This window comes from Nicotiana tabacum, chromosome 15 (assembly GCF_000715075.1).
Source record: "Nicotiana tabacum cultivar K326 chromosome 15, ASM71507v2, whole genome shotgun sequence".
Classification (NCBI taxonomy): Eukaryota; Viridiplantae; Streptophyta; class Magnoliopsida; order Solanales; family Solanaceae; genus Nicotiana; species Nicotiana tabacum.
The window spans coordinates 129,222,277-129,242,404 of record NC_134094.1 but is presented as its reverse complement, the minus strand read 5'-3'; the positions used below and the strand labels follow the sequence as shown (position 1 = coordinate 129,242,404).

Here is a 20,128-nt window from a genome sequence, read left to right as displayed (position 1 = left end):
ATATCTTTCGACTGTCATTAGAGATACAATACTTAAATTCAACAATTTCCTGTAGCCTTCGATCTTGTTTTTGTCAATTATAGGTTCTATGATTGCTGTAGAGATAATGTTGTTGATGTCTATAAGCTTTTTAAGCCTATGAATTGCTTTTTAGACCTCACCCCTCTAATATTCTAGAAGATTGTACTAATCATGGAAATTTTTTAGGAGAGGTATCTGTCAATTGTTTCCTCTTTACAGAGGATGTTTTTCTGATTTTCTTTTTCTTGTTTGATTGTCTTGCTCTGCTTCTGCCCTTTCTAGAAAGGATGTAGCAAGGATCTAGTCACCCTACTCAAAAATTTTATTTTCTTGATTGCCATTTTCTTGTTGCTCAGAATCTTTCATAATCTCATTTGAAGTAGGATCTTGCCCTGATGTTTAGTGACCTCATCCAACTTGTTGTGTAAACCTTGTTCCTGATTTGCATAGAGTTCTACCATCAATTGAATATTAGGTTGTTCAATGATATTGGTTGGTAAATATTTCAATCATGTGCTATCAATCTATAACACTTCTTCATTTCTATTTTCCTTTCTTGTGCGTGTATAATGTTCAGTCCGTTGGTTAATCTCTATGCCAGAAGGTTCTTTAACATTATTGGAACTTTCATTATTGATATCAGCCTTTTGACCTTGATCTCCTTGAGCATTCTTATTTATAGAGTTTTCCTTAACCATAGAGATTTCTTGATTGTGTGTTTACTAGTCACTTGTCTTTATTTATTGTAACTGTTATAAGTATCCATGTTCCCTCTTTCCATTGTCTGTTCCTGATTGGTTGAGTTCCTGGAACTAGTATCTTGTTTGGTATTTCTTTAAAATTGAGGTTTCAAAACTACTTTGCTCTTTTTCTTTGGCATCTTATTTTGCTTACTCTTATTCTTCTTCTTTCTCTTGTTTGTTCTATCCTTGATGGAGGTTTGTTTCCCTCTTTATTTTCTGGAATGTAGTATCCTTGAGTAGTCTCCAATCTATATTGTATCTTCACTTGTCTTTCTTCATTAGTGTCTTCAAAATTGCTTCTTTTTTCCTTGCCTTTGTTCTGACTTTGAGTAGTTATAGCCTTCTTGTTTTCTTCTAGAGATAGATGTTGTTCCAGTTTTTCTTTCCCTTGCCCTTCCTTTTCCTCTTTTTGGACTCCACTATTATCCCCATCCTCGTTCATCGACTTCTCTTTCTTATCCGTTTCCCCTGTTTCAGTAGCTCCTTTTCTTTCAAGAACTCTACGGTTCATCACATTGTGCCCCAATTTCTTGCATTGCCTACAATACTTAGGAATGCTTTCATATTCAATTTTTTGAGTGAATCCTTTAAGAGGAGCATTCTCATTTTCAGATCCTACAAACACACTCTCAATAAGAGGTTTAAGAAGTTCTATCTCCACTCTAACGTTTTCCATACTCAGTCTCGTTTTACCACCAGTCGCAACATCCAACGCCATTGGAGTTCCAATTTCACTGCAGATTTGTTTAGCATAATGCCAATTATGCATGTTAAAAGGGAGTCCAGGAAGTAAAATCCATACCGAAACTATTGGGATGTCTTCATCCGGCTTGAAGTCCGGAGTCCACTTTTGCAGCCACATTTGAAGACCATCAATTTCTACAACTCTTCTATAACAGATGAAGTGGAAATCATCCTCATTTATGAAGTCAAGAAAGACATTATAATTGTCATAGACTCCAATTTTGGCTCTACCCTTCACTGAGAATCTTTCTCTGAAGGTAGACCTAATTTTTTCGATTTGGGGCAGGGGTTTCAAGAATTGATCCACTATTGTCAATCTGCATTCATCCGCCACTATTCCATAGTAATCTTTGTCTTTGAAAATCACTGTTGGCATTCCATTGTGGGTGGTGTGCCTGGAGATTACTGATTCTCTAGGGTGTCTTATATTGGGGGTAGGCGTCAGAATGGCGGTAGTAATAGTCGTAGCATAAGAAGTTTTTGTTCGATTGAGATCCCCAGTTTGGTTCTCTTTGATGTTAGCTTCCTTTTGGCCAGTTGTACACGCCGAATCGACTCCGTCGGACGGTGCCATGCGGGTGTGCATGGCGGAGGCAGTCGAAAGGTTACCGTTTATTGTTAACGGCTAATTGTACGGAGAGAGTTTTTTTTTTTTGCCTAGAGAGAGAACAAATTCTTTCAATAGTTCAACAGTTAGTATTGGAGCCTTCGGACATGCCACTTAAAAACCTGGAATGGTTGGCCTTTACTTTGCCACAAAAGTTTACACATAACATGATCTCATTGGCTTTTGATTTTGGCTTTGGCTTTGGCTTGTGTCTCGTGTTTAGGATTTAGTCCAAATTTTATATAAACTTAAATTCAAAAATTTAATTATCTATGATTTCAAAAAGTTTGTACGTTTAATTTGCCACTATGGTAGCTTATAGCGAATGTCTTGAGTATCACGGTGCACATGACTAGCGGAACTAGGGATGGCAAATGGACGGGTCGGGTCGGGTCAGATACGGGTAATGTCAAAACGGTTAAATTATCCGACTTATATTTAATACGGATAAAAAATGGTTTAACCAGCGGATAATATGAATATCTATTTTATCCATGACTTCTTGAATATGATCACTTTTGGGAGAATTCTTAGTCTTCCAAACTTGCGAAAACCCGAATTTGAGGCTTTACAAATGTAAAAGTTAAACTCATTAGTTATCTATTGATTATCCATTTTCTAAATGGATAATATGATTTTTATTCATATTTGACCCACTTTTAAAAGGTTCATTATCCAACCCATTTTTTAATGGATAATATGGATAGATAACTATTTTGAATAACTATTTTCTTTTAACCATTTTGTAGCTAAGTGAAACAAACAGAAAAAATATGAAAGCTCAAAAGTTCAACAAATCAAGATAAAATACAACCCAAGTACTTAGGATTGAGATAAATTGTTACTGAATACAAAGGATATATATATAGTATATGTTTACATTCAATGCCAAAGTGAGACAGAAACAAAACACAAAATCAAAGTGATTACAATTTTTTCACACAAAACAATCCACAATCTTTTGTTTAAAAGATTCGACAAAGAAATATCAATAAGTAAGATGGACAGTAATCCTTAACAATGTCTCTGCACCATCTGTGACATGTTGACCAGCTGGTATAAGGGAACGAATCTCTGCAAATCCACAAGCATTTTTAAACTTACCAGTTCCTCCTGTAACTGAAATTCGTGACATGGGACTTGAAATTCTGTAAACTCCAAAGAAATTGAGACTATCACCATATTCCCCTCCTTCAAACATGGCCGTAAACGCCATCATTTGAGTACTTCCATCTGCAGAGCTTGAAACATAGACACCTTGAGCTTTTCCAAGATTTTGTGTGCCCAACTCAGGGGAGGAAGTCAAGTAGTCGTCGATAACAGTAATGGTACCTGTTGAAATATAATAAAAGTTAATAAAATGCGTGACCTTAGTGACGACTTAAGCTTTAAAATAACATGATCACACAATTCATCATGATAACAGAGTATGCAACAGGTTCTAGGCTCAAATCCAACTGGCACCCAAAAAGCAAAAGACATTTTCACGTTTTTGGTCAATGAAAAATAATTAGACCCACACTTGAGGTCGTGTTAAGATATAAATAATATAATTAAGATTGTTAAAAACGTGATCTCTCTAATTACTTAAAATTTTAGATAAGATGGTCATGATGGTCTTTTTATTGATTTTGACGATTGAATCTCTCTATGAATGGAAAAGGGGTGCTTCAGATAGGGAGTAAACCACTAGTGAGAGCAAAAATTGGGGGAAAGGACAAAGGAAAGAGTTATGCCTGCATTAAATCAATTGATTCTGTTCAATAAAGCGAAAAAAACTATGTTTACGCCAATGAAAAGTAATCAAGCTGACAAGTGAGAGGACATGTTGAGGCATGTTGAAACATACTAATATAAATAAGGTAATTGAATGTGTGATTTTTCTAACAACTTAAATTTGTACGTACCAAAGCCGAGGCCCAAGCCATCAGGACCTAATTGAGTAGTCACAGTAGTTTGGCTATTCTGGTTACCAGCAAATGTTGTGCCTGCTAAGCCAGTTCCTAGTGGAACACCGTTGATATTAAATGTTGGGATTGCACCATTGGAATTGGGAATTGCTACACCATCTTTAGGAGGTTGGAAACCAAGAGGCCTTGCAAAAGGGACTTGTCCACTGTAAATATTGCCTAATAATCCGGTTATCGGCCTAGCTGTTGGATTACTGCCTCCAAGAATATCATGCATGTATAATTCCAGGATCGGTTCTCCAGGAGTTTGAGTATCAATTGCAGAAACAAGGAGTGCCAAGTTTATTGTTGCAAATAAGAATGCAATGAAAATGGAAGATGGTGACTGACTTAGCATTTTGAGGATTTGCTTATCAGGGAAAAAAGAGGTTTTTTCTTTATGTTTTGGGTGCTGGTTTAAGATGTTTTCTTGGATTAATTATACTTAAAGAGCTCAAGATTGAAACTTCATATAGAGATGTGATGATCATAATGAGAGGAGGTGGAGTTGTTGTGAGATAGAGTTATGGTTCAATTCTTGGAGTTATTTCAACTAAACCTCACAAATTTTTGTGTAATCCATTATATATACTAACAACAGAAAGTTTTATACTATGGATGATTAATTTGTGTTTTAAAATATGTATAGTCTTGTTAGTTTCATTTCGCTTCTTTATAATTCAGTTGGAAGGAGACCTTTACAAGTAAGACTAGTATTATCTATTAAAGAGGTCCATTACAGATCAGAGAATGATCCACAGTCAATTATTGAACCTAATCCATCTTAATTCTAGCTTTTATTTATTCTTATTGGTATATTAGATATCTTCGTTTTCTGTCCTAATACTGGTGGTTTGGCAGTTAGTTTGTTATCTATATTATCTATAATCCGATTATTCAGAACAAGTGCAAATTGGTTTGACCGAAATAATCTAATTAATCCCACTTTAAATCCCGCAATATAATCCTAAAGTATAATTGTAAGGATAAATATATCAAAAAAGTATAACGAATGGCAAATATATCCCTTTTGAAGAGTACAAGGGCAAATATGATCATAAAGTATAACGGTAAGGATAAATATATCTAAAAAGTATAACGAAGGACAAATATAACCTTTTTTTAAAGAGTGCAAGGGCAAATATATATGACCATTTTCCGAATAATTAATACCTATCCAGACCAGAACAATTTAAAGAGCAAGTATGACATGTTGAATGATTGGAAACAGCTTGGAAGCTGGTATTGTTCACATTACAAAACTTAGTTATTTGATATTTTTGTGCACTAAGACAGATTTGTAGCTATGTTCTGTTATTAACATTTTTTTGTGTCCGAAGTCCGGTCTTAGGAAGATTATATGCTATGGATTGTGTTTGCAATTCTGAAAAGAGCTCACTATCTGGACGAACCAGTATAAGCGATTAGCGACAAGTTAACGTTTTTCAAGAAACTAGAACAATATCGCTTTGAATAGACTCTCTCTCTTTCTCTTTGACTAGTGCTACCTCCTCTGGTGAAAGGAATGAAGATCGGTATTGAGACATTGAGTTACGTTTAGCAATATAACAGGAAAAAATAACACTGCATAACCGCTGTAAAAATAATAGTTGAAATATTATATATATTATTATAAAAGCACGAATAATTTATACTAAATGTTGAACGACTAAAATATTCTCGAAATGTTGATAGACTTTTATAACTATAAATTACCCAATGATGGAATTCATTTTCGAATTAAACTACAAGACTTGGAACTCTGAAATCAAGTATAAATTTACCACTTCGATTCTCCTATTTTTGGTATCTTTCTTATGCCTATGCCTAATATTTAAGATTTACACCACACTAAGATTTTCTCCCTAGATTCTTTTCCTTTGTTTTTTTTTCCTCTTTTTTTTTTTCTTTGGAATTTGCGGTGATTAGCATGTAGCTTATTGTAGAAGAAAATAACGTGAAGAAATAGAGTTAATGACCACTGCATCTGCCCCTGGGTTCAGTTCTCTTTCTCGCTGTAGATTCGAGGTAGCCTATCAGATACATCATGCTCGCCTCTGCACCTTTTCCTATTACAGGTAAGACATTCCTCTTATAAGATATTTATTTATTTTTTATCTAGAACAAGGACACCAATTATCTAATTTAATCATTCATCTTGGAAGGTTCAAGAAATATTTAATTATTTTTTTATCTATATACTTGGTGAATGCATGCAATTAAAAATTTATCTTTTTAAAATACGTTTTATAACAATTAATTGGAAATATACATGCAAAGCATGTACATTGAACCTAGAGTTTGCTATTTAACACATAGAACATTTGTTGAATTATAAGTTCGATTGACTGTATATAACTTTAAACTTACATGATTATTTGTCTCTCTCTCTCTCTCTCTATATATATATATATATGTTACTTTGTATAAGTTTTACGTACAGAGTTCTAGAAGAGATAATTATTTGTCAAAAGACAACATATAGACATATTAATATGACAAAAGTATAGCTTTTTAATTTGTCTATGAAGTGTAAGTGTGATGACCCAAAAGGTCATCTTATGTTTTAGAACTCGAATCTGCGCTCTTAAACCTTAAAAATCTCATTTTACCCTCCTCGATTTGCGTGCACAGTCCGGGCAGGTTTTCGAAAAGCTTTTATGTTAAAACTAATGAAAATAAGAATTTTTGCCTTAAAAGTTAATTTTAGTTGACTTCGGTCAATATTTTTGGTAAACGCGCCCGAATCCATGCTTTGACTGTCCCGGTAGGTCCGTATCGAATTATGAGACCTGGGCGTATACCCGAAATCGAATTCAGAGGTCCATAGCTTGAGTTATGAATTTTTGATAAAAATTAAAAGTTTGGAAATTATTTGTTTTTAAGAATTGATTGATATTTGGCATTGTTAGTATCGGGTCCGTATTTTGGTTCCGTAGCCCGGTACAGGTTCATTATGATATTTAAGACTTATCTGTGAAATTTGGTGAGAAACGAAGTTGATTTGACGTAATTCGGACGTCCAGTTGAGAAAATAGAAATTTTAAAGTGTTCTTGAGAATTTCATTTGATTTGGTGCTAAATTCATAGTTCTAGGTGTTGTTTTGGCGATTTGATCGTGCAAGCAAGTCCGTATGATTTTTTAGACTTGCGTGCATGCTGGTCTGGAGCCCCGAGGGCTCGGGTGCCATTCGGGCGATGCGCGAGTTGAGTTCAAACCTTAACAAGGCAGCTGGTGCACCAAATCTGGTGTGCCAACACCTGCGAGCCTTTGGTCGCAGGTGCGAGCGATAACCCCGCAGGTGCGACCCGGGCCTGGACTTCATTTTTCCACAGATGCGGACTTCTCTCTGCAGGAGCGGGACCGCAGAAGCGGAACCTTGTCCGCAGGTGCGACCCCAGTTGGCCTAGTCCTTTTTCGCAAAGCGCACGTCCTGTCCGCACGTGCGGATGCGCAGCTGCGACCAAAGCACCGCAGGTGCGAAGGTCGCTGGGCAGTGAGTTCATTTAATTCGGACTCCAGCCATTTTTCTTCTAGTTTCAAAAGGATATGAGGCCTAGGGAGATTTTTCAAGGATAGTTTCTTCCCCAAATCATAGGTAAGTGTTCATTAACTCATTTCTTTTAATCTTTTACTTCATTTTACTAGAATTCAACCTAAAATCTAGAGTGCTTATGATAGAATTAGGGGTTAGGGTAGAAACTAGGGATTTCAGAAATTTGGGGATTTAGACCTCGATTTGAGGTCGGATTCCAAAACCAATTACATATTCGAGCTCGGAGGTGAATGGGTAAATGAATTTTGGTCCGAACCTCGGGTTTTGACCAAGCGGGCCCGGGGTCGATTTTTGACTTTTTGGAGGAAAATTTGGGAAATCTGTAATTATTCATTAAAATTGATTCCTTTAGCAATGTTTGATATTATTGAGTCATTTTTGAATATATACGAGTGGTTTTGAGGTGAATCCCAAAGGAAAGGCTGTGATTGAGAATTTAGTGGCCTTCGGAGCGAGGTAAGTGTCGTGTCTAACTTTGGTTTGAGGGAATAGGTATTATGTGTTCATTTGCTACGTGTTTGGTTGTTAAATACGATGTATAGGTGAGGTGAAGAGCATCTATGTGTCGTTGTCGAGTCATAGCATGCGAGTGAAATTCTATTCTTGTCTATTTTGTAGCCTTAAATTCTACTATCCATGCTTATCGGGTTATTTGAAATGATGGGTGACTCATATTTGATTTCACTGAGATTTGGTAACTTTCGAATATTGATTCAAGGTTGAGATTACATTGTGCTATTGATTATGGGTAAAATACTGGTTTCTTTGTGATACTCTTATCTATCCAATGTTATTGATTTTATGATTGGTGAGGAGTGTAAAGCACGAAGGGTGATGTCGTGCATGCATTATTTATATTGTGAGGAAGAATGTAAAGCACGAAGGGTGATGCCATGCATGCATTATATATATTGTGAGGAAGAGTGAAAAGCACGAAGGGTGATGTCGTGCCGTTCTATTTATTTATTTAGTTGGGTTGAGAGTAAAAGCACGAAGGGTGATGCCGTGCCGTTCTATTTATTTATTTGGTGAGATTCAGAGTAAAATCACGAAGGGTGATGTCGTACCGTTCTATTTATTTATTTTGGTGAGGTTGTGAGTAAAAGCACGAAGAGTGATGCCGTGCAGTTTTCCTTTGCTGTTTTAATTGCACAATTTGTTTAAGGATTTTCTGTTTAATTTTATCTTTTTATTATTCTCACTCTTTATGTTGTATTCCCCCAATGTATGTCCCTTTCCAATTATTTCTGCGTTATTGCTTTATTTACTGTTATTGCCACTAGCATAATTATACTGTTCAGGTTATATGTGGGTGTCTTATCCTAGCCTCGTCACTACTTCGCCGAGTTTAGGCTCGACACTTACCAGTATATGGGATCGGTTGTACTGATGCTGCACTCTGCACTTTCTGTGCAGATTTTGATACCATCTTAGGTTGATCAAGATTTGCTACTAGTCTGTTGTTCGGAGACTCAAGGTAGATCTATCGGCGTTCACAGACCTTGAAGTCACTATCTATCTTTTATGTCCTACTGTTATCTTTCATTCAGACAGTTGTATTTCTTTCAGACTATTACTTGTAGTAAATTCTAGAATGCTCGTGAATTGTGACTCCAGATTCGGGTGATAGTAATTAATACAGTTTTATGATATTACGCACTTATTATATTTCATCTTAGTTAATTATTGTTATTTACTGAATGGAAATAAGAAATTGGTTTAACGATTTTTCAACGTTGGCTTGCCTAGCAAGTGAAATGTTAGGCACTATCACGGTCCCGTCAGTGGAAAATTTCGGGTCGTGAGAGTTGGTATGAGAGCCCTAGGTTGCTTAGGTCTCACGATTCACGAGCAAGCTTAGTAGAGTCTGGAGGATCGGCACGGAGACGTCTGTGCTTATCTTCCAGAGGCTATGAAGTTTAGGAACAAGTTTCACTTCTATTCTTCTCTGTCGTGCGATTTTGCTTTCTCAATACTGATTGAACTCTTCTACTCTTATTCTCTCGCAGATGGCGAGAACACATACCGCTTCCTCAGCTAAGCAGTAGCCAGAGCCTCCAGTGGCAGCTCCTACGCGGGGCAGAGGTCGAGGCCGAAGCCGTACCAAAGGCCGAGGCAGGGGCAGGGCTCAGCCTAGAGCCCGAGCAGCAATCCAGTAGTGGAGCCTCAAATAGAGCTTGACGAGGAGGTTCCAGCCCAGACTGTTCCTGCCGGACCAGCTCAGGTTCCGGAGGGGTTCATTGCTACCCCAGTACTTCAGGACGCTTTGGTCCGTTTGGTTGGCCTTATGGAGAGCGTGGCCCAGACTGGCGCATTTCCCATGGCACCAGCAGTCTCTCAGGCTGGAAGAGGAGCCCAGACTCCCACCACTCCTGCTCCGGAGCAGATAGCTCCCCAGTATCAGGCTCCAGCAGCTCAGCCAGTCGGATTAGTTCAGCCGGTTATTGCGGCACAGGTCGGAGGTGGGCCAACTATGTCTTTCGAGGCTTTATGGAGATTGGACATGTTTACCAAGCTCTTTCCTGTTCACTTCAGTGGTGCTCCTTCAGAGGATCCCCAGGAGTATCTTGACAGCTGTCACGAGGTTTTACGGAACATGGGTATAGTGGAGACCAATAGGGTCAATTTTGCTGCATTTCAGATGACTGGTTCTGCCAAGAAATAGTGGAGAGATTACTTGTTGACCAGACCAGCTGGGTCGCTTGCTCTTACTTGGGACCAGTTCTCTCAACTCTTCATAGAGAAGTTTCTGCCTATCACATTGAGAGTGGAGCATCGCCGTCAGTTTGAGCGTCTCCAGCAAGACAGTATGATTGTTACTCAGTATGAGACCCGTTTTGTGGATTTGTCCCATCATGCTATTCTTCTGCTTCCCACCGAGACAGAGAGAGAGGGAGAGGAGGTTTATTGATGGACTTCCTCAGCCTATCAGATTGCAGATGGCTACGGAGACGGAGAGTGAGATTTATTTTCAGGCGGCTGCTAATGTCGCCAGATGAGTCGAACTGGTTCTTACTCAGGGAGACCAGGAGTCTGACAAGAGACCTCGTCATTCAGGTGAGTTCAGCGGTGCCTCACCTAGAGGTAGGAGTGCCTTTGGTAGAGGCCATCCTCCCAGGCCGTTTCATTCGCGCTCCAGGCATCCCACGGTGCCTCAGGTGGTCGTGGCCCTCAGATGTAGCTGAAGTTATGTTATACTTGTGGTGATCCGAGGCACATTGCTAGATTTTGCCCTCGAGCAATGGGCAACTCACAGCATCAGAGTTCGCCTACCATGGTCCCGACACCAGTTGCTGTACCACCTGCTCAGCCAGCCAGAGGCAGGGGTCAGGCAGCCAGAGGTAGAGGCCAGACTGTTAGAGGTGGAGATCACGCCGTTAGAGGTAGAGACCAGCCAGTTAGAGGCCGTCCTAGGGACGCAGTTCAGGGTGGTAGGGCCTAGCCCCGGTGTTATGCTTTCCCAGCCAGGCTTGAGGCTGAGTCATCTGACGATGTTATCACAGGTACTGTTTCAGTTTGCAGTAGAGATTCTTCAGTTCAATTTGATCTGGGATCTACTTAATCCTATGTGTCATCCTATTTTGCTTCCTATTTGGTTGTGCCCCGTGATTCTTTGAGTGCTCTTATGTATGTGTCCACACCAGTGGGAGATGCTATTGTTGTAGATCGTGTTTATCATTCGTGTGTGGTCACTCTTGGGAGTCTTGAGACTCGTGTAGATCTTTTACTTCTCGACATGGTTGATTTTGATATCATACTAGGTATGGATTGGCTATCACCTTATCATGCTATACTAGATTTTCACGCCAAGACGGTGACCTTAGCCTTGTGGGGGTTGCCTCGATTAGAGTAGAGAGGGAATCTTGGCCATTCTGCCAACAGGGTTATCTCTTATGTGAAGGCTCGACATATGGTCGAGAAGGGGTGTCTAGCTTATTTGGCTTATGTTCGCGATTCTAGTGCGGAGGTACCTTCCATAGATTCGATGCCGGTTGTTCGTGAGTTTCCAGAGGTGTTTCCTGCAGACCTGCCGGGGATGCCACCCGACAGGGATATTGATTTCTGCATTGATTTGGCTCCGGGCACTCAGCCTATTTCCATTCCGCCATATCGCATGGCCCATCAAAGTTGAAAGAATTGAAGGAGCAGTTGCAAGATTTGCTTGATAAGGGCTTCATTAGACCTAGTGTCTCACCCTGGGGTGCACCTGTGTTGTTTGTGAAGAAGAAAGATGGATCAATGAGGATGTGCATAGATTATCGGCAGTTGAACAAAGTCACCATCAAGAACAAGTATCCATTGCCGAGGATTGATGATTTATTTAATCAGCTTCAGGGTGCCATGGTGTTTTCAAAGATTGATTTAAGATCTGGCTACCATCAGTTGAGGATTAGGGCATTCGATGTTCCTAAGATAGCTTTTTGGACTCGGTATGGGCATTAGAGTTTTTAGTGATGTCATTTGGGCTGACAAATGCTCCAGCAACATTCATGGATTTGATGAATCGGGTGTTCAAACCCTACTTGGATTCCTTTGTGGTTGTGTTTATTGATGATATCTTGATCTACTCCCATAGTCGAGAGGAGCATGAGCAGCACCTTCGGACCGTTCTTCAGACTCTGAAAGACAGCCAGTTATATGCTAAGTTCTCAAAATGCGAGTTTTGGTTGAGTTCAGTTGCTTTCTTGGGTCACGTTGTATCAGCAGAGGGTATTCAGGTAGATCCTAAGAAGATTGAGGTAGTCCAGAACTGGCCTAGACCCACATCAGCTACAGAGATTTATAGTTTCCTGGGTTTGGCGAGCTATTACCATCGATTTGTGGAGGGATTTTCATCCATAGCAGCCCCGTTGACCATATTAACCCAGAAAGGTGCCCCGTTCAGGTGGTCAGATGAGTGTGAAGCGAGCTTTCAGAAGCTCAAGACTGCTTTGACTACGACACCGGTATTGGTGTTACCCACAGGTTCAGGATCTTATACAGTATACTGTGACGCATCTCGTATTGGTCTGGGAGCGGTATTGATGCAGGGTGGCAAGGTTATTGCATATGCTTCGCGGCAGTTGAAGGTTCACGAGAAGAATTACCCTGTTCATAATCTAGAACTGGCAGCCATTGTTCACGCGCTGAAGATTTGGAGGCACTATCTTTACGGCGTGCCATGTGAGGTATTCACCAATCATCGAAGCTTGCAGTATTTGTTCAAACAGAAGGAACTCAATTTGAGGCAGATAAGGTGGCTGGAGCTATTGAAAGACTATGATATCACCATATTGTATCATCCCGGGAAGGCCAACGTGGTGGCCGACGCTTTGAGTAGAAAGTCAGTCAGTATGGGTAGCCTTGCATATATTCCAGTTGGTGAGAGACCGCTTGCATTGGATGTTCAGGCCTTGGCCAACCAGTTTATGAGGTTAGATGTTTCTGAGCCCAGCCGTGTTCTAGCTTGTACAGTCGCTCGAACTTCTTTGTTTGAGCGCATCAGAGAGCGGCAGGATAATGATCCGCATTTACTTGTCCTTAGAGACACAGTGCGGCACGGTGGTGCCAAGCAGGTTACTGTTGGAGATGACGGAGTTTTGAGGATGCAGGGTCGTATTTGTGTGCCTAATGTGGATGGACTTCGTGAGTTGATCCTTGAAGAGTCCCACAGTTCCCGGTATTCTATTCATCCGGGCACCACCAAGATGTATCAGGACTTGAGGCAACATTATTGGTGGAGGCGAATGAAGAAGGACATAGTGCCTATGTAGCTCGGTGCCTAAATTGCCAGCAGGTAAAATATGAGCATCAGAGATCTGGTGGTTTACTTCAGAGGTTAGAAATTCCTGAGTGGAAGTGGGAGCGTATCACTATGGATTTTGTTGTTGGACTCCCACGGACTCAGAAGAAGTTCGATGCAATTTGGTTCATTGTGGACAGGCTGACTAAGTCAGCGCACTTCATTCCTGTGGTAGTTACCTATTCTTCGGAATGGTTAGCAGAGATATATATTCGTGAGATCGTTCGTCTTCACAGTGTGCCCGTGTCTATCATTTCTGATCGAGGTACGCAATTTACCTCGCACTTTTGGAGGACAGTTCAACATGAGTTGGGTACGCGTGTTGAGTTGAGCACAACGTTTCATCCTCAGACGAACGGGCAGTTCGAGCGCACTATTCAGATCTTAGAGGATATGCTCCGCGCTTATGTTGTAGACTTCGGAGGATCATGGGATCAGTTCTTGCCCCTTGCAGAGTTCGCCTACAAGAATAGCTACCAGTCGAGCATTCAGATGGGTCCCTTTGAGGCATTATATGGTAGGCGGTGTTGGTCGCCAGTTGGGTGGTTCGAGCCGGGAGAGGCTCGGTTGTTAGGCACAGACTTAGTACAGGATGTCTTGGATAAGGTCAATATTATTCAGGATCGACTTCGCACAGCTCAGTCCAGGCAGAAGAGTTATGCCGATCGTAGAGTTCATGATGTTGCGTTCATGGTCGGAGAGAGAGTGCTACTTCGGGTATAACCCATGAAGGGTGTAATGAGGTTCGGAAAGAAGGGCAAGTTGAGCCCTAGGTATATCGGACCTTTTGAGATTCTAGAGAGAATGGGAGAAGTGGCTTACAGGCTTGCGTTGCCACCTAGTTTAGCAGCTGTTCATCCGGTATTCCATGTGTCCATGCTTCGAAAGTATCATGGCGATCCGTCCCATGTGTTAGATTTCAGCTCTGTCCAGTTGGACAAGTATTTGACTTAGGAAGAGGAGCCAGTGGCAATTCTAGCCCGGCAAGTTCGCTAGTTGAGATCAAAGAGTTACACTTCAGTTCGAGTGCAATGGAGATGTCAAACTATTGAGGCAGCTACTTGGGAGTCCGAGTCCGATATGCGGAGTAGATATCCCCACCTTTTTACCAGCCCAGGTACTTTTCTATGTCCGTTCGAGGACGAACGGTTGTTTTAGAGGTGGAGAATGTGATGACCCAAAAGTTCATCTTATGTTTTAGAAGTCGAATCTGCGCTCTTAAGCCTTAAAAATCTCATTTTTACCCTCCTTGATTTGCGTGCACAGTCCGGGCAGGTTTCCAAAAAGCTTTTATGTTAAAAACTAGTGAAAATAAGAATTTTTTCCTTAAAAGTTAATTTTAGTTGACTTCGGTCAACATTTTTAATAAACGGGCCTGAATTCATGCTTTGACGGTCCCGGTAGGTCTGTATCGAATTATGGGATCTGGGCGTCCCGGAATCGAATTCAGAGGTCCATAGCTTGAGTTATGAATTTTTGATGAAAATTAAAAGTTTGGAAATTATTTGTTTTTAAGAATTGATTGATATTTGGCATTGTTAGTATCAGGTCCGTATTTTGGTTCCGGAGCCCGGTACAGGTTCATTATGATATTTAAGACTTATATGTGAAATTTGGTGAGAAACGAAGTTGATTTGACGTAATTCGGACGTCCAGTTGAGAAAATAGAAATTTTAAAGTGTTCTTGAGAATTTCATTTGATTTGGTGCTAAATTCATAGTTCTAGGTGTTGTTTTGACGCTTTGATCGCGCAAGCAAGTCCGTATGATATTTTTAGACTTACGTGCATGCTTGGTCTGGAGCCCCGAGGGCTCGGGTGCCATTCGGGCTATACGCTAGTTGAGTTCAAACCTCAACAAGGCTGCTGGTGCACCAAATCTGGTGTGCCCGCACCTACGAGCCTTTGGTCGCAGGTGCGAGCTCGCAGGTGCAAGCGATAGCCCCGCAGGTGCGACCCAGGACTGGACTTCATTTTTCCGCAGATGCGGACTTCTCTCCGTAGGAGTGGGACCGCAAAAGCGGAACCTTGTCCGCAGGTGCGACCCCAGTTGGCCCAGTCCTTTTCTGTAGAAGCGCACGTCCTGTCCCCACGTGCGGATGCGCAGGTGCGACCAAAACACCGCAGGTGCGAAGGTCGCTGGGCAGTGAGTTCATTTAATTCGGACTCCAGCCATTTTTCTTCTAGTTTCAAAAGGATAGGAGGCCTAGGGCAATTCTTCAAGGACAGTTTCTTCCCCAAATCATAGGTAAGTGTTCCTTAACTCGTTTCTTTCAATCTTTTACTTCATTTTATTAGAATTCAACTTGAAATCTAGAGTGTTCATGATAGAATTAGGGGTTAGGGTAGAAACTAGGAATTTCGGGAATTTGGGAATTTAGACCTCGATTTGAGGTCGGATTCCAAAACCAATTACATATTCGGGCTAAGGGGTGAATGGGTAAATGAATTTTGGTCCGAACCTCGGGTTTTGACCAAGCGGGCCGGAGGTCGATTTTTGACTTTTTGGTGAAAAATTTGGGAAATCTGTAATTATTCATTAAAGTTTATTCCTTTAGAAATTTTTGATATTATTGAGTCATTTTTGAATAGATACGAGTGATTTGGAGGTGAATCCCAAAGGAAAGGCTGCGCTTGAGAATTTAGTGGCTTTCGAAGCGAGGTAAGTGTCGTGTCTAACTTTGGCTTGAGGGAATAGGTATTATGTGTTCATTTTCTACGTGTTTGGTTGTTAAATATGATGTATACGTGAGGTGACGAGCATCTATGCGTCATTGTCGAGTCATAGCATGCGAGTGAAATTCTATTCTTGTCTATTTTGTAGCCTTAAATTCTACTATCCATGCTTATCGGGTAATTTGAAATGATGGGTGACTCATATCTGGTTTCACTGAGATTTGGTAACTTTCGAATATTGATTCAAGGTTGAGATTACATTGTGCTATTTATTATGGGCAAAATACTGGTTTCTTTGTGATACTCTTATTTATCCATTATTATTGATTTTGTGACTGGTGAGGAGGAGTGTAAAGCACGAAGGGTGATGCCGTGCATGCATTATTTATATTGTGAGGAAGAGTGTAAAGCACGAAGGGTGATGCCGTGCATGCATTATTTATATTGTGAGGAAGAGTGAAAAGCACAAAGGGTGATGCCGTGCCGTTCTATTTATTTATTTGGTAAGGTTGAGAGTAAAAGCACGAAGGGTGCTGCCATGCCGTTCTATTTATTTATTTGGTGAGGTTGAGAGTAAAATCACGAAGGGTGATGCCGTGCAGTTTTCCTTTGCTGTTTTAATTGCTCAATTCGTTTAAGGATTTTCTATTTAATTCTGTCTTTTCATTATTCTCACTCTTTATGTTGTATTCCCCCACTGTATGTCCACTTCCCATTATTTCTGCGTTATTGCTTTATTTACTGTTGTTGCCACTAGCATGATTATATTGTTCAGGTTATATGTGGGTGTCTTGTCCTAGCCTCATCACTACTTCGCCGAGGTTAGGCTCGACACTGTCACGACCCAAAATTCTCACCTTCGGACCGTGATGGCGCCTAATATTTCACTTGCTACGCAAGACAACGTTAGAATAATATTAATCAATTTTTAAAAAATCTTTACATTATTAATAATCAAGGAACCAAAAGCGGAAACAAAATTTGAAATATAGTGAAATAATCCATAAAACTAACGGTGTCTAAATACCATCCCAGAATTGGTGTCACAAGTGCACGAGCTTCTAGGATAATAAAAATAAAGGTCTGAATAAAATGAAGCTGTCTGGAAATAAACACATAGCTAAAGTAAAATAGACGGGGACTTCAGAACTGCAGACGCCATGCAGTTATACCTCAAGTCTCCTCCGAGTAGCTGAAATCCGAGCAAGTCTATGGCACACCACTTAGACCAACTCTGAAATCAGCACAAGAAGAGCAGAGTATAGTATCAGTACAATCGACCCCATGTACTGGTAAGTGATGAGCCTAACCTCGACGAAGTAGTGACGAGGCTAAGGTGGTTGACTTACATTAACCTGTACGCAATATTAGTAATAACAACAATAATAGAAATAAATCAGGTAACTCATTTATAATGATTGAAGCCAACTCAGCAGTTATATCCAATTATCATTTTCATTAATTCTGTTGCTGCGTGCAACCCGCTCTCACAATATATTCACATTCGATTCTGTTGCAGCGTGCAACCCGCTCTCACAATATATTCACTTTCAGTTATGTTGCATCGTGCAACCCGCTCTCATAATATATTCACATTCAGTTCTGTTGCAGCGTGCAACCCGCTCTCACAATATATTCATTTTAATCAAGTCTGTTGAGGCGCGCAACCCGATCCCCCATATATATATATATATATATATATATATATCTGTGTGTGTGTGTGTGTGTGTGTGTGTGTGTATATCGACTTTTAAATAAGTTTGTTGCGGCGTGCAACCCGATCCTCCAATATGGACTTTTAATAAGTCTGTTGCGGCGTGTAACCCGATCCTCCAATATGGACTTTTAATAAGTCTGTTGCGGCGTGCAACCCGATCCTCCAATATGGACATTTCATAAGTCTGTTGCGGCATGCAACCCGATCCTCCAATATGGACTTTTCATAAGTCTGTTGCGGCGTGCAACCCGATCTTCCAATATATACATTATAATTAATTTTGTTGCGGCATGCAACCCGCTCCTCCAACATATTCATTTACCAATTCTTATAGAAGAAATTTCCCCAATAAATGCAACAATTAATATAAAATTATAAGACAACAAGCGTACAATAATTAAAACTTAATTATGAAACAAACCATGACAAATAGTAGGTTATTATGGAATTCAGGGAGAAAATAAGCAGTTTAATATTTAATATGCTAAATGTCAAATAACAATTAAAACACATAATTCAAATAACATGTAACAATTAATGCAGAAATTCAAGAATTAATATTTGACAAAGAATAGGAGAGAAACAGTTATTATAATAATTAATTTATGATTTAAAATAATTTATGATTTTTCAAGTAAGTAGGCAAACAATAAATTTGACGACGTATAGACACTCGTCACCTCGCCTATATGTCGTTCACATGAAACTCACATAACAATTAATTTAAGGGTTCTATTCCCTCAAGTCAAGGTTAACCACGACACTTACCTCGCTTTGCAAATTCCAACCAATTACTCAACCACAACTTTTCCTTTTAAATTTGACTCCGAAAGCTTCAAATCTATTCACAAACAATTCGATATATTCAATACTAATCATAGGAATTAATTCCATATGAATTTACAAATATTTCGGATAAAAATCTGAAATTTATTAAAATATTCGACAGTGGGACCCACGTCTCAAATCCCGAAAAAGTTTACGAAATCCAAACACCCATTCCGAGACGAGTCCAACCATACAAAAATTTTCCAATTCCGATGTCAAATGGACCTTCAAACCTTAAATTTCCGTTTTGGAAGATTTTATAAAAATCTGATTTTTCTTCCATAAATTCACGGATTCATGATATAAATGAGTATGAAATCATGAAATATAATCAATATAGGATAAGGAATACTTACCCCAATATTTTCCTATGAAAATCGCCCAAACATGGCCTTACCCGAGCTCAAAAATGAAAAAGGGTTGAAAATGGGACGAATCCCATTTTCCAGAACTTAAGTTCTGTTTCTGGGGCTTTTACCCTTCGCGAACGCGGTCAGTGCCTCATGTTCGCGAAGCACAAATTCCTACTACCCAATTTTACTCTTCGCGAATGTGAGGGCTACTTCGCGAATGCGAAGCTTGCCTGGCTTGGCCTTCGCGAACGCGAAGGCAAATGTCCTGGCCAACCCTTTTCCCTTCGCGAACGCGAGGCTTCGATCGCGAATGCGAAGTTTTGCACCTCAAGCCTTCGCGAACGTGAAGCACAAAATGTGCCAGCCCCAATTTGCTCTTCGCAAACGCGAGACTCCCCTCACGAACGCGAAGAAGGAAACCAGAAGCAGGTTTCTGCAGTTTCCTCAAGTCCAAATATGATCTGTTAACCACCCGAAACCAACCCGAGCACTCGGGGCTCCAAACCAAACATGCACCCAAGTCCTAAAACATCATACGAACTTGCTCGCGCGATCAAATCACCAAAATAATACCAAGAACTACGAATCAGACACCAAATCAAAGGAAATTTCCAAGAAAACTTTAAAACTTATATTTTTATAACCGGGCGTCCGAATCACATCAAATTAACTCCGATTCTTACCAAATTCGACAAAAAATCATAAATATTATAGTGGACCTATACCGGGTTCCGGAACTAAAATACGGACCCGAAGTCAATAAATCCAACATCAGTAATTTCTTAGAAATCATTAAGCTTTCAAGCTTTTAATTTTTCATCAAAATTCCATATTTCAAGCTAGGGACCTCAGAATTCGATTTTGGGCATACGCTTAGGTCCCAAATCACGATATGGACCTACAGGAATTGTCAAAACACTGATCCGGGTCCGTTTGCTCAAAATGTTGACCAAAGTCAACTCAGTTGAGTTTTAAAGCTCTTTTTCACATTTTAATCCATTTTTCACATACAAACTTTCCGAAAAATTGTATGGACTGCGCACGCAAGTCGAGGAATGATAAATGGTGATTTTCGAGGTCTTAAAACACATAATTACTTATTAAATTTAAAGATGACATTTTGGGTCATCACATTCTCCACCTCTAAAATAAA

General features: G+C 40.0%; 1 protein-coding gene across 1 annotated transcript; it reads right to left on the bottom strand.

Moving 5' to 3' along the window:
• Positions 1–2,955: 2,955 nt before the first annotated feature.
• LOC107813424 (dirigent protein 16-like) lies at positions 2,956–4,535 on the bottom strand. The gene is made up of 2 exons (XM_016638699.2): positions 4,023–4,535; positions 2,956–3,447 (listed from the first exon to the last, which is right to left on the bottom strand). Exons 1-2 carry the CDS (start codon positions 4,420–4,422, stop codon positions 3,104–3,106), a joined length of 744 nt encoding a protein of 247 aa, XP_016494185.1. The 5' UTR covers positions 4,423–4,535; the 3' UTR covers positions 2,956–3,103.
• Between the last annotated feature and the right edge of the window lie 15,593 nt (positions 4,536–20,128).

Bases quoted from the DNA above. Each gene is read 5' to 3' on its own strand.
- LOC107813424 (XM_016638699.2), bottom strand. From the start codon at position 4,422: ATGCTAAGTCAGTCACCATCTTCCATTTTCATTGCATTCTTATTTGCA. The intron at 3,448-4,022 runs GTACGTACAAAT...ATATTTCAACAG, and splicing joins TGGCTTGGGCCTCGGCTTTG to GTACCATTACTGTTATCGAC.